Source organism: Pinus tabuliformis, chromosome 9 (assembly GCF_031772625.1).
Source record: "Pinus tabuliformis cultivar Carrire ecotype Pingquan chromosome 9, CPIR1, whole genome shotgun sequence".
NCBI classification, from domain to species: domain Eukaryota; kingdom Viridiplantae; phylum Streptophyta; class Pinopsida; order Pinales; family Pinaceae; genus Pinus; species Pinus tabuliformis.
This window is the reverse complement of record NC_142307.1, coordinates 1162491565-1162509727: the sequence shown is the minus strand read 5'-3', so window position 1 is coordinate 1162509727 and position 18163 is coordinate 1162491565. Positions and strand designations below refer to the sequence as shown.

The following is an 18163-nucleotide window of genomic DNA, read 5'->3' as shown; positions in this document are numbered from 1 at the left end:
TCCATTGTTGCTCCTTAACTTAGTAGTTGCTCTATACGATCCCCTCCTAGGACCACTACTAGTTTAACCAGTAACAGTCTCCTCGTAATCCACTCCATCCTGTTGGGAATGTTACCCACAATTTTGTGGGTGATATCCCTAAGAGATTATTTTTCTCCAAGATGATCCTCAGCCAGCAGCCACCAGCTAGCTCATTGTGCAATTTCTTCGCCACCTGAGCCAGCCATGTAGTCACTTGCCAATTTGCCATGATTGTATCTTTAAAGGTGGGCCTCCCAAACTTAAAGGTATGCCTTGTCATTTGGTTGAGTATTATAGTTTGCTTATCATGGACACTTTTGGGCATAGATTAATGGTGGGATTCGGCGAAAAGAATGGGTAAGGTCTGTGCCCTTGTCCCCTAGACCCCTTTTGGATATTAACCTTGCATTCTAGTCCTGTGGGATCTCTTTCACTGACCATTTGGATTTAGGAATGGTATTTCATGGGAAACCCCGATTTTGGTTGCATGGTCCCGCTCTGTTATCTGCTTATATTACCCTCTTTCCATTCATTATCACCCCATTCATCATTTCTCCCACCTGGGTCCACGTAGGGTTAGCATGCCCCTTCCCCTAACCCAAACCTTGGGTCATGGCCTCGAATGAAGCCCAGAGGTTGATGCAGCTAAAAAGAAAGATAAAAAAATATTTTGCCATATTCAACAGGAAAATGTACCACAAAATGTGAAAGATGGTCAGAACAAACACATTTGGCATGTGGGCAAAAGCCAATACATGAGCTCTACCCCATCATCATGGCCATTACCTTGGTTCCTATAGGTTCTATGAACCTCCTTCATCATATAGGAACCCCTGATTGTCCCAACCCCTGGTGGGAAATGAACCGCCCCACTTTAAAAGGAGGCATCCACTGCTATATCTTATACATCATGCTCTTACCCCTTTGAACCCCGAGGGGTTAATCAAAGAAAATCATAAAAAGGCAAAAGGCATATAAAGAAGGGTGGAAAAATCAAGGTCAAGGAACCACATGTACCACGATTGCACCCTCCTATACATTATAAATCCAAGTGTAGGCTTCCCTCTTGTTAGCTACCCTTGTACCCCAACATGTGACCCAGGGTTGCCCCTTCTCATCCCCTACTTCATTCACCTATCTGTCACATGCCACCACCTTTTGAAGGATGTACCTTGACTATATTATCCCCTTTAGAAGTAGAAACCACCTAATAGGATTATTGGTTAACCCCATTTGAAGTTTAGGAGACATTGGCACATCCCAAAGCCCATTATGGAAGGGCAGGCCATTATGAAGTCCCCACCTATGGTCCATGATTTGGTAAGCTCATTTACTCGATTTCTCTAATGAATTGTTGTACTGGAAGGCTAGTGAATGCATTGTATCTTATTCAGTATTGCAAATGCTCTCCATTTTGGGTTTGGTCTCCCTATACGATATCCTAATCCTCCAGAGGGCCACATTGGCACATAGGGTGTGCGTTGAGAGCCATGGGCCTCCACAACAACAAACAACACTCCATGTATCCCCACAGAACCCACGTATGTGGCAAAATACGGGGATGACTTGTGGCTAGGGGTGAAAGGCCAACATTCAGAGATTGCTCGTAGTTCACTTATTGGAGGAGGAAGATGCACATGATCCATCATGCCCAGTTGGCCCCAGATTTGCATCATACACTTGGCAAAGGATCTAGGCCTTGCACGATGATGTGGCACCAACTACACCATCATCCAGGCCCTTGCAGGCGATCTACAGGCATCTTCGATTTGTTTGGACACTCATGAGGACACTTGTGTGAGCCCACATGTCATTTGGAGCACCACAGGTTATTACAAGGGGCCAACCCCTTGTCCACTGCTTTTGAGGGTCCTATTCTTCATTATGGCACCCATGGACCTCATTAGGCCTCTTAGAGGGCCCTACGACATGCATAGATTATTATTTGACCTATTGAGAGGCTTACTTTTTCATTTGTGAGCAGTCAGAGATCAAAGTGACAGAGGCTAGAGCAGTCGGATACTGAAGAGCGCAGAGAAAGATTGAAAACAGTGCAGAAAGGCTGAGTTAGCAGAAGTGCAGAGTTCTCAGTTGACAGAGGCAATAGTAGTCAGAGACTTTGATGACAGATGCATCATACTGATTCAAGTTGGATGTTTTTTCTGTTTCTGGAGTTGCTGGAGCAACAACACTAGAGAGAAGTGTTGCATGCAAAATATTCCAAAGGTTTAGGATCGGGATCGAGTTGAATTCCTTTCTTGTTGAGAGGGAGTGTTGAGAATAGCAACAAGAAATGCTAAAAATAGCATTCAAAATATTCCAATTTTGATTTGTCCTTGAATTAGAATTGTGAATTAAAATTCCAATTTAGTCTCACCAGCTGCTTGGAAAATAAATAATTAATTCATCTTGAGTTAATTAGTTGGAGAAATTCAAGCTAGAAGTCTTTATGAAGTCATGCAACAGTTATCCCGTAAATTAAGAAAGTTATCCCTTAATTAAGGAGATAAGGATGAGTTGTATTTGAGTTGTAATTAGTTAGCTCAGTTAACTGAGTTAAGTCCAGTTAAACTAGTTCCAAATAGTTTTTAGGAACTAATTGTGATTTCAGTCAGTTAATGCATGCATGCATGCAACTAGTGTACTTCAGATAACTGAGGATTCTCTCATAAATAACTCATGCATGTCAGTTCAGACAAAGACCCAGTTAAGATTAAAGATAGGGACATTGTACTATCAGTTGGAGGAATTTTCCGATAAAGGAAACTCATCCATGCAGAGGGAACAACGTTCCTTGAAGATTGCACAGTTTTACAGGGTGTGAGATCAGTGTGAGTGATCAGTGTTACACTTGGTAACAGGAGGATCACCCAAAGAAACTTCACAAGGAAATAGGAGGCTTGGAGTGCAGAGGAGAAGGTTTGTGAGAAGCCTTGTTTGCCTGTGAGCATCCAGGAGGATTGTACTGAGAGTTGGCTAGCTGTGAAAGCTAAGACTTTGTATAATTATGATGTATTTCCACCTTGTATGATAATACAGATAGTGGGGTTTTTAGTCGAGGCTTTCCCCAGAGTATTCTTCTATGTTTCATGTGTATTGATTCTTCTTCTCTGTTATATGTGTTCCGCTTGATCTTGCTCAAATCTATTAAGCTTCCACAAGTTTGATTGTAGAAGTAGATTAAGTATTTTGCTTTAGTTATATTGCATTATCAGGTTAACCTGCAGCAGATCTATAGAACTGAATTTGTAGACAGAATTTCTACATTGGGCAAAACCTAACCAGTTTTAGAGATATTAAAATAATTAATATTTTAATGGAGTTCCTAAGTCTAAACTTAGGCAACATAAAATATTAATGTGAATTAATATAAAACTGAGTTAAAATGGTCCAAAAGTCATGGATCAAGCCAAATCTAATCTTAGTTGTTTATTAGAGATTTAATCTCGGTCGTTGATGGACCAACGAGAAAAGTATAAGAGGCTTGAGGGTCAGTTGGAGAACACATTGAGTTGATCAAGAATTCGATTTTCTGGAGCCCTGGCATGCTGAGGAAATCGAAGGAGTGATCAGAGTTGCAGCTGAGGGGAAGTGAATACAGTAGCAGAGAGGCAGAGATAGTATCGAGAGCATCAGCGCAGAAGCCAAGATAAGGTTGACGCAGAGCCAGCTAGAGGCCATGCAGAGACAGCCAGAGCCCACGCAGAAGCAGCCAGGAGCTGCACAGAGCCTGAGGAGGGTCAGCGTGGGAGACGCAGAGGCTCCAGAGGACACACAGAGCCCCGAGAGGCTGACGTTGGGCCAAATAGGCTGACGTTGGGCTAACATTGGGCCAGAGAGGCTGACGCTGACCCTAGAGGCTGACGCATGGAGATTTCATGGGGCAGATTGGAGCTAGAGAGCTGGATAGGGTGACGCAGTCCCTATCAGAGTGACAGAGAGCAGCAGAAGTGCTGCAATGTTGTTCGGGGATCGTTCCTCCAGTGATTTAGCCAGAATATCTGTCTCCGACTGAGAGGTACTACTACCGAGGGCATTCTATGTTGGGTGAGCCATTTCTAGCACCCAGATTGTATTCTAAAACTGCTTAATAATAAAACCCTTTGATAGCTGCACCAGTCTTCCCGCATTGGGTTTTTCCGGGGACATTAGTCCAAAAATAACTGTCACTTGTGTGCTTGTTTCTTTCAGTTGATGATCTGTATGTGTTGATACTGTACTTGTATTTATTTTCAGTATTTACATGGTAAATAAATTGTTAAGTAACTGAACAACTAGGAAGAAATAAATCAGATAGTACAGGAAGAATTTCTAACGGATAGACTTAGAAATTCCAACATGGTATCAAAGGGCGGTTGCAGATCACATGATAACTGAAGGCATCAGCGGAGCAGAGCAGTAGCAGCGAAAACCAATGTTGCATTAATCCTTATCGGGATTAAATCGGCGCGGGGAAAAAATCGGAAAAAATCGAAATTGTCGAGAAATTATCGGACAAAATCGAGAAAAAATCGTTTGGTACAAAAATATTCATTTTTTTTTCATTTTTTTTCAATTTTTTTAATATCTAAACCATCTACAACATAAAATAAATACATTGACACATAAATATGATAAAAAAAACTAATATATAAGATGTTTAATATCATTTCTAGCACTAAAATCACACATAACATTGAATCATGTTCTGAATAGGAAGTCCTGAGTCCTGGGTCCCAACTCAGCCTCAAAATATCAACAAAAAATATGATAATGTATCTCATCATGTCATAATGTCATATACAATAAAATGAAAGTCTAATCCTATTGATTTCCTCTGCCCCTCTTGCGAGAAAATGCCACAGCTTTCCCTTTCCCTCTAGATGTAGATGCTAGTGCCTGTGCTGGTGGAGATGGCAGTGGAGTCTGATGTGCTCTAGAAGCTGAAGAACTAGAAGTAGGAGCTATAGGAGGTAGACCACGTCCTCTGGCAGGGGTAGCCCGGGTAGGTGGTGTCACCTGGAAACATTACAATCTCCCAATCCTCAAATTCTGAAAAACTGATAAGTCTGTTGGACTTTGAATGAAATCTAAAATTCTACTTTCTCCATATGAAATCCAATGAGGCCGAAACCACTCTCAAACATCCTGAGTCATTTCATGGTAATGTTAAAAATTTAAGTAAAAGTGACATTCTCCTTAATCTTCATTTTCATGAAAATGAAGATTAAGGAGAATGTCACTTTTACTTTAAGAATTTAACATTACAATGAATAGCATATCAATACTAGGGCCTAGACTTGATCATTAAGCTGCCCCACTCAAATTATTTGTTTCTTTCAAAAATAATTGCATTTCAAACATTTAGTTTCCCTTATAAAACCTCGCTGCCCCGACTGCCCGACGATTTTTTAAGTTTTTATCGCGATTTTTTCATAAAATCGCGATTTTTCAATAAAAATCGGCAAAAAAAAATCCGGCGATTTTTTCGTTTAATTATCGCGATTTTATCGGCATAGGGAAAAAATCGTGATTTTTTCATTTTATCGCGATTTTCACAACACTGGCGAAAACAGTTGTCCCGAGTGACAGAAGTTGTTCCTAGCAGAAAGCAACAAGAAAGGGGTGACGCAAAGAGCCTGCATCGTCAGTTTGAGCCAAGAGAAGGATCAACGCTAAGGCAGAAAGGACCAAACCTAACCTACGCAGTGCCCGGTCATCTTTCTCAGCCAAGAAGGATCGACGTTGTGGCTAGGAGGTGCAGATTGTGTCAGTGTCGGGATTGCGCAGAGCCTAGAGGCTCTAACCTTCAGATTGTTGAGGCATAGGAGGTTGTGGGTAAGTTGCAAAGCGAAGCTGGTGGGGTACTGTGGTCAGAACAGTACCTAACAGGGCAAGACCAAGGAGGATGGAATTGCTGCCGAGGATTGGCAGAAGGATTTCCAGAAGGGAAATTGAGGCTCAGAGGGAGTCAAACCGAGAACTTCCAGACGTTAAGTAGAGAGACTTGAAAGAGTCGAAAGAGGAGCAGCAAGATAGCAGTGAATGGGCTAAGAGATCAAGATAGACTAAACGGAGCTTCAACCTTCGTAGTCTGGAAGGCCAGGATCTTGTCCATCCTAGATAGGTATTGCATCAAACACTTCACCTTGAAAACGATAGCGATCCCGTTTGACCAAGCTGAAAATGACAAGTACGAGGAGGCAACAGCCAGGGCAAAGTGCATCATCCTTGATGGTGTCAAGGATCATGTGGTCCCACACATTGCCGAGAAGGAGACGGCAAATGAGATGTGGGAGGCCCTGAAGAAATTGTACCAGCATACTTCTATGCAGAGGAGGATGTTACTTGAAAACCAACTGCGGTCATATCAGATGTAGAAGGGAGAGCAGATAGATGTCTTCCTCGGTGGATTGAAGGAGATCCGTGATCAGTTAACTTCCATTGAGGCCACACCGGATCAAGAACTGATGGTGAGGACCGCATTGAACGTAGTTTCAGAGGATTGGGAGGTATTTGTCCAAAGCATACTGGGCACGACGAGCCTTCCAGATTGGGAGGAACTGTGGGCAACTCTTCGTCAAGAAGAGATCAGACAGGTGTCCAAGGCGGGGAGTAGCAGAAAAGGGGTCAGAATCAAGGAGGAAGAAGAAGATGCGGCTCTCACATCTGCGGGAAAGCAGGAGAAACAGAAAAAGAAGGACCTCTCCAAGGTCAAGTGCTTCCATTGTGGGGAACTGGGTCACTATGCGAACCAGTGTCCTAGGAAGAAGAGCAAGGGAGAGGCTTCTGAGACCAAGGTTGCGTCGGCTAAGGTGGAGAAGGAAGTGGAGACTGATGACGACTGTGCCATGAGTGCTCATGCACCTCGAGAAAAGAGGTGGGGAGACATCGAGCTGTAGTCAAACAGACTATAGGCGATGAGGGGCAGGATCCTTGAAGTACCCAACCTCATGGATTATACCTTGCTACAGGAGCCCCGAAGAGAAGTAGTAGGACTGGCGAATGTCGGTAGAGAGGGATGCGGATAAAGTGACAGAGGGTGCTACAGTGCAGGATTCCCTGGACAGCGTGAGGCAACAATGCGAGATGCATGGAGTTGTTGCAGCAACGCAGAGGTTAGCAGAGGGAGCACTTGTCAGCGACAAAGGGAGCTTTAGCATCGAAGTGTTTCTAGCCTGAAAAAGATGTCAGAGTTGGGAGGATTAGTTACTTACTTCTCGTAACTGAGTTGCAGTACAGCGGTTAGCAGTGGCAGTGCTATGGGCAACATGATGAGAGGGGATGTAGTGCAGATGCAGCAGTGGCAGTGGCAGGGCCATGGGCAGCAGCACGGATGCAGAGGGAGTTGTCGTATAGACGCAGCAGTGGCAGTGGCACGGCCATGGGCAACAGTACAAAATGCAGCAGTGTAGAAGATGTTGGGTGGGGAGGCCTAGCATCAGCACAGGGACCGACGCTGGATGATTAGGGTGATACTCAGTGAGGAGTATTACTAGAGCACAGTCCTCGCTAAGAGAGAGTGTTGATTTGGGGTAGCATCAGATGTGCTCTAGCCACGAAAATTGGTGGAGAGGCTATAGCACATGAGATTTCCGAGACCCAGAAATGGTTTGGGTAGAATCTAACCAGTTTGGGAGATATTAAAATAATTAATATTTTTAAAGGAGTTCCTAAGTCTAAACTTAGGGAAAATAAAATATTAATGTTAATTAATATAAAACTGAGTTAGAATGGTCCAAAAGTCAAGGATCAAGCCAAATCTAATCTTAGTCGTTGATTAGAGATTTAATCTCGGACGTTAATGGACCAACGACAAAAGTATAAGAGGCTTGAGGGTCAGTTGGAGAACACATTGAGTTGATCAAGAATTTGATTTTCTGGGGCAGGGCTTGCTAAGGAAATCAAAGGAGTGATCAGAGTTGCAGCTGAGGGGCAGTGAATACAGTAGCAGAGAGGAAGAGATAGTACAGGAAGCATCAGCGCAGAAGCCGGGAGAGGGTTGACGCAGAGCTAGCTAGAGGTCACATAGAGGCAGCCAAGAGTTGCGCAGACCCTGAGGAGGGTCAGCGTGGGAGACGTAGAGGCTCCAGAGGCCACGCAGAGCCCCAAGAGGCTGACGCTGGGCCAAATAGGCTGACACTGGGCCAGAGAGGCTGACGCAGACCCTAGAGGCTGACGCAGGGAGATTTCGTTGGGCATACTGGAGCTAGAGAGCTGGATAAGGTGACGCAATCCCTATCAGAGTGACAGAGAGCAGCAGAAGTGTTGCAATGTTGCTGTGGGATCATTCCTCCGGTGATTTAGCCAGAATATATGTCTCTCACTGAGAGGTCCTACTGCCAAGGGCATTCTCTGTTGGGTGAGCCATTTCTGGCACCCAGATTGTATTCTAAAACTGCTTAATAATAAAACCCTCTGATAGCTGCATCAGCTTTCCCGCATTGGGTTTTTTTGGGGACATTAGTCCAAAAATAACTATGTCACTTGTGTGCTTGTTTCTTTCAGTTGATGATCTGTATGTGTTGATATTGTACTTGTATTTATTTTTAGTATTTACATGGTAAATAACTTGTTTAAGTAACTGAACAAGTAGGAAGAAATAAATTAGATAGTACAGGAAGAATTTTTAACGGATAGACTTAGAAATTCCAACAATATAGCATATATCTTACTATTGGAACCATAGAAAAAGATAAGATTTGTTTAATCGTTAGGTGCAGACTAAGTTATCAGAAACGACCCTCCCAACCCCCAGAAACGTCGTTCAGCGTTTTGGAAACGCAAACCCATACAATTTGCCTTTGAAATGTCAATAATACGTTTCTTAGCCATTTCATATTTTTGGAAACGGAAAATCTCAATTCTGAAACGTTTTGGATATTTTTAAATATTTTTGAATCCGTTTCCAAAATTCGGGAAACGTATCACAATTTTCAATCCAAGAAATGTGTAGACATGGCAATCGATGCAAAAATACTAAATTTTAAAAAACCTTGTTTTTATAGACATGGGTTGTATGTTGATTTGGGGTAGCATTGGATGTGCTCTAAGCCTCAAATTTTGCAAGGAGGCTTGGGCACATGCATTCCAAAGAACCCAGAAAGCGTTTTGGGAAATTCCACCCAAAAGTGATTTTATTAAAATAATTAATATTTTTAATGGGGTTCCTAAGTCTAAACTTTGGAAAATTAAAATATTAATGGGTATTAATCTAATCATGGGTGAAACTTCTAGAAAAAGACATGGATCAAGCCAAAATGATCTGAGCCTTTGATTAAGATTTAATCTAGGTCGTTGGTTGTCGAACAAAAAGATATCAGAAGGGGCTTGAGGGTCATTTGGAAGATACACAGAGAGATGAAGAAAATCGATTTTCTGAAGTAAGAAGTTCTCAGGAGGAAAAATCGATTGAGGAGATTTCTTGTAGCAGAGGGGCAGTGGGAATCCAGAAAAATGAATTTTCAGAGAGTATGAGGCAGAGGGAGGACAGAAAGACATCTAGAGGAAGGTTGATGTTGGCTCACGCAGTGCTGACGCAGAGGCAACACAGTCCTTGAGGGAAAATCGAGTTAACTGTTGAGGGAGGTCGAGTTTCAGTTGTGAGAAGTCGGGCTATGAGTCCGGGAGACAAAAGATCGATTTTCTCAGCCAGTAGAAGATCCAAAAGAGGGGCAGCATAATGCCCAGCTGGGGTGACGCAAAAACTGTCGGGAGTGACGCAGTTCTATGCAAAGACCACACAGAAGGTGACATAGAGCCTCCAGTTCAACAGGATCAGTCACCGACTCTCCCAGTGATAGGGTGAGATCATTTCACCAGTGTTTTGTTCAGTATTCTCTCGGTATCGGATTGCTAGTTGAGCATCCTAGAATTGTACTCAAATTTTCTCTTGCATAATAATAAAACCCTCAGAGTTGTTGCACTAGTTTTCCCGCATTGGGTTTTTCCGGGGACTATTATCCAAAAATAACGGTGTCCTATGTGTTTCTATTTTCCTTGCTCAGTTTCTATGTTTCAGAATCATATTTAATTTGGTGTAAGTTGTTTCAGTAATTTGCTTCAATATTTCAAGAAGAAATCTGAAATAAGTTTGTAACATAATTTAGAATCTAGGTGAAGTAGATTCAGTTGGTTGCAATAGGATTCCTGAGATTATTAGATCTAGGAATTTTCACATGGTATCAGAGTTGTTGATGTGAAACAAGGAAGAGTAGATCTAGCTCTGAAGCAAGGGCCAACTTGCTGCAGCAGTTCGAATCCCCTAAGAGATTGCGCAGTTCTAACCAGGAGGTCTATATTTTCGTGGATGTCTCTCTCTAAGTGAGCCGACAGAGAGGTTAGACTGCCAGATCGAGAATTTGCCAAGGCAGAAGGAGCCACGTAGAGCTAGAGGGACACAGTTTTCTGCACGCTGGATGTTGGGCAGAAAGTTGTCAAAAGGAAGAAGTAGATCGCATAGTGAGGGAATACTTCCTCAGTGATTACTTGCTGAGGAAATCAATATTTCTCATTTGTTGAGCAGCAGAGGAGCAGTAAAATTACCAGCTCCATCAAGGAGTTCATAAGGCAGCCAAGGAGCTACGCAGTAGGGAGAAAGAGGGAGTTGTTCGACATTTTTCGGAGGATATGGCAACCAGTGGCTTGAGGGATCAAGACAAGTTGGACGGGGCTTCCAACTATGTCATCTGGAAGGCTAGAATTTCTTTCCTTCTAGATGAGCATGCCCTCAAGAAGTATGTTGATAGTGTGGTAGCTAAACCTACGGATGCATATCCTCTGAAGAAGTACAACGTTGAGATGGCAAAGGCCAAGAGGATGATCCTGGATGGAGTCAAGGATCACATGGTGTGCCACGTTGCTAGCAGAGCAACTGGTAAGGAGATGTGGGATGCCTTGGCCACATTGTATCAGGGATCTTCCGAGCAGCGAAAGATGTACTTGGAATGGAAGTTGAGATCAGCTCAGATGCAGAAGGGAGAACGTGTGGATCCATTCCTCACGAAATTGAAGAAGACCCGTGATGAGTTGTCAACTGTAGGGCACACACCTCAGGATTCGAAGTTAGTGAGACTAGCTCTAAATTCCGTCTCGAATGAATGGAAAGTCTTTGTCCAGAGTATCCTGGGCAGAGCAACACTGCCAAATTGGGACGAGATGTGGGCAACTCTGAAACAAGAAGAGCTGAGGAGAGACCTGGTCAAGGTCAAACTTGACGGAAGTAGTAGAAGCAGTGAGTCAAAGCCCAAAGTAGAGGAGGAGGATAATGCAGCCCTTGCATCGAAGGGACAGCAGGGGCAACGGAGACGAAAGAAGGACAACTCCAAGGTGAAATGTTTCAGATGTGGTGAGATGGACCACTATGCATCCCAGTGTCCTTTAAAGAAAAAGGGCAAGGATGAGAAGCATGATCCTAAGGTTGCAGCCGCAAAGATTGAACAGGAGGAGGAGTTCGCTATGACAGCCAAGATAACTCCAGGAGGGAGGTGGGCTAATATAAAATTGTATTTCAATAGAGCTACGGTTATGTAGGATCCTTGAGGAGCCCACCACTTGGATCATCACCTTGCTACGGGAGACCATGATCAATAGTAGCGGGATGGAGGAGTTTTCATTTGGTGCCATCGAGTGTTGATTCGACAGATGCAATAGTTAGTAGCGCTAGAATGTGAGCAGCGCAGAGCAGAGAGGCAGCAGTGCGTGGAGGCACAATGCAGAGCTTCAATAGCGCAGTGGCTTCAGAAGACAGCGTGGGACTAGTAGCAGTCAGGATTTCAGCACCGAGGTGTATCCACTGGATACTTGTTCAGTTTTGAGTGTTTTCAGTTGCTTCGCTCAGCAACTGAGTTGCAATACGGATACAGTGTTAGCAGTGGCAGTGCTAGCAGCATAGTAGATGCAGCATTTGAGAGGGAGTTGTAATACAGATGTAGCATTGGTAGTGGCAGTGGCAATGTCAAAAGCAACAGTACAGTTGCAGCAGTAGCACAGTAGTTGGTGGACAGCATGCCAGACAGCGTAGCGCAGAGGACGATGCTTCATAGTCAAAGCAGTATATTGCTAGAGCACATTCCTCGCTAAGAGGGAGTGTTGATTTGGGGTAGCATTGGATGTGCTCTAAGCCTCAAATTTTGCAGGGAGGCTTGGGCACATGCATTCCAAAGAACCCAAAAAGTGTTTTGGGTAATTCCACCCAGAAGTGATTTATTAAAATAGTTAATATTTTTAATGGGGTTCCTAAGTCTAAAATTTGGAAAATTAAAATATTAATGGGTATTAATCTAATCATGAGTGAAACTTCTAGAAAAAGACACGGATCAAGCCAAAACGATCTGAGCCTTTGATTAAGATTTAATCTAGGTCGTTGGTTGTCGAACAAAAAGATATCAGAAGGGGCTTGAGGGTCATTTGGAAGATACACAGAGAGATCAAGAAAATCGATTTTCTGAAGTGAGAAGTTCTCAGGAGGAAAAATCGATTGAGGAGATTTCTTGTAGCAGAGGGGCAGTGGGAATCCGGAAAAAGGAATTTCCGGAGAGTATGAGGCAGAGGGAGGACAGAAAGACGTCTAGAGGAAGGCTGATGTTGGCTCACACAGTGTTGACGTAGAGGCACCACAGTCCTTGAGGGAAAGTCGAGTTTCCTGCTGAGGAAAGTCGAGTTTCCTGCTGAGGGAAGTCGAGTTTCAGTTGTGAGAAGTCGGGTTGTGAGTCCGAGAGGCAGAAGATCGATTTTCTCAGCCAGCAGAGGATCTGGAAGAGGGCAGCGTAATACCAAGGAGGGGTGACGCAGAAACTGTCAGGAGTGACGCAGTTCTGTGCAAAGACCACGAAGAGGGTGACTCAGAGCCTCCAGTTCAGCGGGATCAGTCACTAACTCTCCCAATGACAGGGTGAGATCATTTCACAAGTTTTTTGTTCAGTGTTCTCTCTGTATCAGATTGCTAGTTGAGCATCCTAGAGTTGTACTCAAATTTTCTCCTGCATAATAATAAAACCCTCAAAGTTGCTGCACTGGTTTTCCTGCATTGGGTTTTTCTAGGGACTATTGTCCAAAAATAATGGTGTCCTATGTGTGTCTATTTTCCTTGCTCAGTTTCTATGTTTCATATTTAATTTGGTGTAGGTTGCTTCAGTAATTTGCTTCAATATTTCAAGAAGAAATCTGAAATAAGTTTGTAACATAATTTACAATCTAGGTGAAGTAGATTCAAGTGGTTGCAGTAGGATTCCTGAGATAGTTAGATCTAGGAATTTTCACATTGTATGCAAAAACATAATGACAGGCCTGCAAAAGATTATATACTACATTTTTAAACTAAAATAACTGGAAAATTCGCAGATTTAGAGAATTCCTAACAAAAGCCGCCCATGGAGCCTGCTAATAATACAAGATAACTTGAGCAAATCCTTCATCGGAGAAATGGCCGCCATAGACCAGCCAACAAATAAAACTTGAGTGTCTTTCTTCCTTCTAATGGTGGAGATTGCAATGGAAACTTGAAAGCAGGCATCAAAACTAAAGTCAAAGGTGGTTCTTTTTGTTAAGGTCCCAGTTGTTGGTTCCATACTCCTAAATATGATTAGATTTTTTAACAGAAACGGCCCAATTTTTTTTATTGTTGTCAGAATGAGTCAATTACATGTTGTTAATTACATATCGTTGCCTATACCCGTGGTTAGAGAAGAGGAACTTACGGGAAGGTAAACCACTCACTTATAATTGAATAATTTAGAATTTATTATGAAGGATATAGACTTTTTTAAATGTTGAATTTCATTGTAGAATGAGTATTAAAAATTGAAACGTAAAATAGTATCGCACATCCGAAAATTAAAGTTGAGATCAATAAAATTAAGTTTATTTTAATTATGGACTTTGTTAAAATTCTTGATGAATTAAATTTTTTATAATAGAATTATAAAACTTTATTATATATTAAATAAATTTAAGTAACTTTTTATAATATAATTTTTTTAAATTGCTATATATTAAAAAATTAATTATTTAAATACATTATAAATCTAGATTGATTTTATATACATATATTGTAAAAGATCTAATTAATAATAATGGTTAACCTTGTTATTTATAAAAAAACAATTCTCATTTTATTTTATTTTGACTTGATAAATATTAATGATTTGACAAATACAAATAATTTATATATATATATATGTTGTTTCCTTTCCATACAATACCTGGATTTTTTTAAATTTTCCGTATCCAAAAACCCCATATTCGTATCCACTCCCATATCTGTTTCAGTGCAACTTAGGGTGCAGAGGCCAAAAAACTGTCCAAGTTAACTTGAATTTGCCAAAAGATTGCCTTCAATTATTATCAAGGCTATGTAGAGATTTGGAATATATGTCAATATGTTTGACTAATAAATGCAAATGGAATTTTCTTTTCCCTCGAAAGCATGTTTTAGATATATCTGAATATGGGTTTTACTGTTACACACATCAAGATTGTTCAGAGATCAATAACTAAAATTTGAACAAACTGAACAGAACCCTTTCAAGAGAGATATCAACAATGATGCCTACAGAAAAGGTGGAGAAATGCCTGCCTTCATTACAAGATGAGACCTCATTTCCTGGTGAACAGCTAGGGCACACAGTGCATCAGTTATCTCCTCCTCTAACTTTGCTGCAAAAAGCAATACTCTAATTAGGTAACTAAACATGGTGTTATATATAGAGTTATTCAAGTTTATAACATTATAAAGGAGCACCCAAAAGCATAAATAAAGCAAACCTAAAAATTCACATAATTAACATAATTAAATCATAAAAAATAAGATTGTTTGCAAAGCAGAAAACATACCATCATCTGTGCACTCCAGTAAAGAAAGAAGCTTCACATCAGCTTCTGTTGCTTTTATAACCTGCAACCCTTCACCACTGCATACCCCTTACAGTAAGGAAGGCATAAAGAGGGTACCATATTTATAAACAACTTCAGCACTTCACTTGTGAAATACAAACAAAATAGATTACAAATAGGAAGCTATAGCTATTACCGCTGTGCCAAAACAGTTATTGCAGCTACAACATTAATTTGAAGCCCTTTATCTCCATCCTGATTTTCAAAGCACTGCAGAAGTCTTTCCATCTAAAAGCAACGGTAGATTAGAAGCTGACAACAACAAAAGACTCACAAGACAACATATCTTGAAATTTGAGAATAACAGTGCAATATCAGTCAAAAACAATTGACAAAAAACATTGGACATGAGCAAGGATCCATTGCATATATATCTAAAGTTGCATACCAGGTGAGGTGACTCTGCAACAGCTATATAATGATGGAGGCTTGCATTCATGATTGCTGTAAGAGCAGCACAAGCATTTCTCTGCAGTTTTATTAGTGTCAGATACTAGTTAGGTTAGTAATGACAATTAATAGCTAACTACTAAAATAAATTTAATATTCTTCCTCTTTCTTTGTCTTGTTTAGTGTTGTTAATTTATCTTGTTCTCTTGTCACACATCTGCATGTGCAGGTTCATACATTTTGTTTTTCAATCAAGGTGAGCACGAACAAGAAAAAAGTATTTAGAGGTATCAGTCAGTAGAAAAGGCACTAATTGCTACTAACAAATAATTTGTCTAAACGTTCACATGCAACATAGATCTGGCTATCCCAACAGACTTCTATTCATTCTTTCTGTGACTCCATTTTGCTGTGAAGTATAAGAATTGGTCAACTGTCCTTTTATTCCATTTTTCCTGCAATGATCATTGAATTCATTTGAAGCAAATTCACCCTCATTATCTGTTCTCAAAGTAGCAATACTCTCCGTGGCGGCATTTTCAACGATTTTATGAATTTGTCAAAGGCTTCTGATTTCTCCTTTAGGAAAAATACCCAAGTCAACCTTGTAAAATCATCTATGAAAAGAATAAAGTATCTGCATCCACCAAGAGATGACTCCATAGGACCACAAATGTCACTATGGACGAATCGTAAACATTTGTTTGCTCACCACATACTTGTCAGGAAAGGATCCCTCTTTTGTTTTCTAATAATATAAGCTTCACACTAAGCAATCTCCTTTTAGAAATGGGGCAATCCTTTGACCATCTCATCTGCTTTAAGTGTACTAAGGCTATCAAAATTCAAATGGCCAAATCTGTAATACCATAATCTTTGAAAGCTAGGAAATAAATCCATTGATGCTACCCAATCTTGTTCGTGAGGAATGATTGTTCCTTGTAACCTTAGAAGTTTCCCATCTTCATATCCCTTCATTATTGTCTTGAAATTTTTTTAACTAAATTGATTCCGATCCATCCATCTTCCATGATAATCTAATAGCAATGTCCCAAACAGGAAATTTTGCTAATTTTGCAGAAATCTAGCTTAACCTAACCAAAAATTCTTCTTAAGATAACTATTCAATTAACAGAAGATTGCCATGTAAAATATAACAGATAGAATGCATGCAATTCCATAACACGATAAGCAAAAAATAATCTTAGCTTCATTATAATATAAAATGGGGTTTACATGCTGATACAATAAAATAGCTGAGATGGGAAACTGACCTCAAGAATCTGCTCCAATGTTGTGTTGGACCTCCAAACCATAGTTGCAAGAACCATCTCCCCCCCCCAAGGATCTGAGGCAGAACCGCGTCCCGTACGGATCCACCACCGATCCTTCAGCGGAACCGCAGACCCGATTCTACCTTTTTTTGGCGATTCCTGGAAAATTGGATCGGTGGGGGCCCGATCCGCGATCCCTGCTTCCCAATCCGTGGATCCGAAAATGATCAGGTGCGGATTTGTGGAGGTTCGGGTGTGTATCCACCACGGATCGCGAGCGGATCCGAGAGAAGGTAGACGGTTCACACAGTTCCACGGGGCTTTTTTTGTTTTCTTTTTCAAAATTCCGAACTGTTATGTGAGGAACTACACTTTTTGAATACTCCTAAGGTGCCCCTTGATGCACCCTAGACGCTTCCTAGATGCTCTCGAATGGTAATGTTAAATTCTTAAAGTAAAAATGATGGAAATAAAAGATAAAGGAGAATATCACTTTTACTTAAATTTTTAACATTACCATGAAATGACTCAGGATGTTTGAGAGTGGTTCCAACCTCATCAGATTTCATATGGAGAAAATAGAAGTTCATATCCCATTCAAAATTCAGCAGACTTAACGGTTTTCAAGATCAATGGGATTGTGGCATTTCATTGGATTATATCATGTATGAGGGCATGTGATTGGCATTTAATCAAGAGCACCAAGCCCTATATGTACCCCAGTGTTGGTGTTGTTGATTTTTGAACTCCTTTGTCATGGCCTTAGCAATTATGTAACCTTCACTCAAGTCAAAATCATTGATCAGGCATGTCAAGCTTTCTCTACCATATTATAAGGCTTGGACTACATTGTTTGATCAAAATTAGGCATTGTTGACGAATATCCCTATAGAATTGAAGTAGAGGCAAAGGCTAGACAAGAGAAGGAGAATCTAGATTCTAGATGGTTGATGTTGGAATAATTAATCATTGATGTACAATGGATGCCATATCTATATTGATTTATGTAAAAATAAGCATGTTTCCATGTCTACTATAACTAATTTGGTATTTTGGATTGGTAGACTCTTCCGAGACGCTTCGCTTCCTAGTTTTTTGGGAAATGAGACTTCCGCGTCCCCACTTCATGCAATGTTGCTCCAAAGTGAACTGAAATGTCACTGCTGAGCTCTCCTGTTAATTATGGATGAATTCACCAAGGGGAGATGGGTACTCGCCCAATCCCATTGAATCACCCGAGGGTTTTCGTCCTGAGGCTACTGTTGAAGTAGAGAATCAGGTTCTCAACCTCTCATACAAGAAGTAATATCAAATCCAAGATGTCCTCCAATGGCCTCCTCCTCTTTTATAGATCTAATGGACCACTCTAGAACCTCCTATTAATTATTATTTTAATCATGGAGCACTTTTTCCTCTTTTATTTCAATTAAAATATTCTTTGTAATGCGGGAAAAGGGTAAATTGGCCACCATGTCTCTTCAGTTCACTGAAACTCACATCTAACCATCCCATCCTGTAGATCTTCTCGTTCTGGTTCCAACGAGCTATTACATTAAGGTGTTTTCTCAAGTATTCCTCCTGAAATGCCACCTTAAGCATAATTAATT

At 41.0% G+C, this 18163-nt stretch overlaps 1 protein-coding gene across 3 annotated transcripts in view; it reads right to left on the bottom strand.

Moving 5' to 3' along the window:
- The window catches only part of LOC149152731 (uncharacterized), a 208519-nt gene that overhangs the window by 22463 nt on the left and 167893 nt on the right, over positions 1–18163 (bottom strand). For 2 of the 3 annotated variants that reach the window (XM_089438718.1, XM_089438716.1), the window contains exons 5-8: positions 15281–15361; positions 15029–15120; positions 14833–14909; positions 14576–14655 (exon numbers count right to left, since the gene is read on the bottom strand). In XM_089438718.1, the coding sequence (XP_089294844.1) occupies positions 14576–14655; positions 14833–14909; positions 15029–15120; positions 15281–15361 (330 nt within the window). The remainder of the gene's footprint in view (positions 1–14575; positions 14656–14832; positions 14910–15028; positions 15121–15280; positions 15362–18163) is intronic. The other variant, XM_089438717.1, reaches the window with a different exon arrangement.